This window comes from Galeopterus variegatus, unplaced genomic scaffold (assembly GCF_000696425.1).
Source record: "Galeopterus variegatus unplaced genomic scaffold, G_variegatus-3.0.2 Scaffold8475, whole genome shotgun sequence".
In the NCBI taxonomy this organism is placed as follows: domain Eukaryota; kingdom Metazoa; phylum Chordata; class Mammalia; order Dermoptera; family Cynocephalidae; genus Galeopterus; species Galeopterus variegatus.
This window is the reverse complement of record NW_007734586.1, coordinates 6,909-8,474: the sequence shown is the minus strand read 5'-3', so window position 1 is coordinate 8,474 and position 1,566 is coordinate 6,909. Positions and strand designations below refer to the sequence as shown.

The following is a 1,566-nucleotide window of genomic DNA, read 5'->3' as shown; positions in this document are numbered from 1 at the left end:
CGGGAGCGCCGCCACACTCCCAAGCAGTGCACTGTAGCAGTGCGCCACCGGGCCGGCCCCTTTTGTGGATTTTTTGGTGTTCAAGTACAGTGGCGATATTTAAGCCCCAGGGAATTCTTAATTGTTCTCTTTGGTGGCAGATTAACCAAAGGCAATCTAGAAGGGCACTATGTATCTCTCTGAGTATTCTTTCTACATTTTGGTCTCTAGGGATCTCTCCCCAGATGGAGGTCACATGTGTGCCCACTCCCACAAGCACAGTGTCCTCCATAGGTAACACAAATGGAGAAGAGGTGGGACCATCTGTCTACCTGGAAAGGCTAAAAATCCTCCGACAGCGATGTGGCCTGGACAATGCAAAGGTACTGCTTCTTTCCTTCTGTGCACATCAGGGAGGGCAGTGACAAGCAGGTCAGGGACAGGCTGGCCCATAGGGGAGGGGCTCAGTCTTGGTGTAATTTGTTCTGGAGCTGCATCTTGACCTGCTTGTCAATGTCTCCTCTTCTCTCAATAGCAAGATGACCGACCTCCTTTGACCTCTTTGCTCTCCAAACCAGCAGTTCCTACTGTCGCCTCTTCCACAGACATGCTCCACAGCAAACTCTCTCAGCTCCGGGAGTCACGGGAGCAGCACCAGCATTCAGACCTGGATTCTAACCAGACTCACTCTTCAGGAACCATGACCACATCCTCCTCCACAGCTAACATTGATGACTTGAAAAAAAGACTGGAGAGAATAAAGAGCAGTCGCAAATGAAGCTGCTGCATCCCCTGGCACCCTGCAGCTTTAGTTTACTAAACTAGAAGTCTTCATAGTTTAAAGGGGCCTCAGCAGGCCTAGTGACACAGACTGGTTGTATGTATCATGCCGTGGAGCTGGGGGAGGAGTCATTGTGGCACAAGCATTTGTACGTACTCCTCTTTTCTCCGTCAGCACCCGCCTCTCTAGAAGACTGTCTGTGGATTAGTTTAGTGTACAGACTTGTAAACAGCCACCCTCCTCTCAGCTCAGACTAGTTTCCGTATCCTTTTTCTTTTGTTTTATTTTTAACTGCTCATTGTAAAATCATCCTAATCTTTCCTAGCTTTAACTATTAGAAACTCTTTTAATAGTTTTCCTTTCAGTTTGTGAGCTCTTCCCCCTGTAGCCCTGAAGGGTCATTGTATTCTGTATGAATGCATGGCATGATACAACTAATTTAAGAGTCTTTTATAAATAAAGTTTGCATTAACTGTCCCTGTCTCCCAAGATACTCCATATTTGGGAGTGTTGGGCAGCTCTTTCTGTCACCTGTCTTGGGACCAGCTGGGTATTCAGCCAGTTAAAGAAAGGTTAATTATTGCTTACCTATCTCCACCTTTTCTTGGCTCACAGACTTGGAGCTTTTACTCCTTAGGAATAGAAGGCAGCTCCTGGGGAGCAGAGAAGTCTCATCTGGTTTTGAGGTCTTGGTCATGACTTCCCTCCCATCATCACCAGTGGTTCCAAAGAGCTCCTAGGCATCCTGTCACTTTTCTGCCCAAATGCACATGCGATTGCACCTGGGGATTGACCAGACTACACTG

General features: G+C 47.5%; 1 protein-coding gene across 1 annotated transcript in view; it reads left to right on the top strand.

Annotated features, from left to right (window-relative positions):
* CKAP5 (cytoskeleton associated protein 5) overlaps positions 1-1,237 on the top strand; it is a 114,725-nt gene extending 113,488 nt beyond the window's left edge. Inside the window, 2 exon segments of the mRNA XM_008592925.1 lie at positions 211-362; positions 515-1,237. Of these exon segments, the coding sequence (XP_008591147.1) occupies positions 211-362; positions 515-757 (395 nt within the window). The 3' untranslated portion in view covers positions 758-1,237.
* Positions 1,238-1,566: the final 329 nt, after the last annotated feature.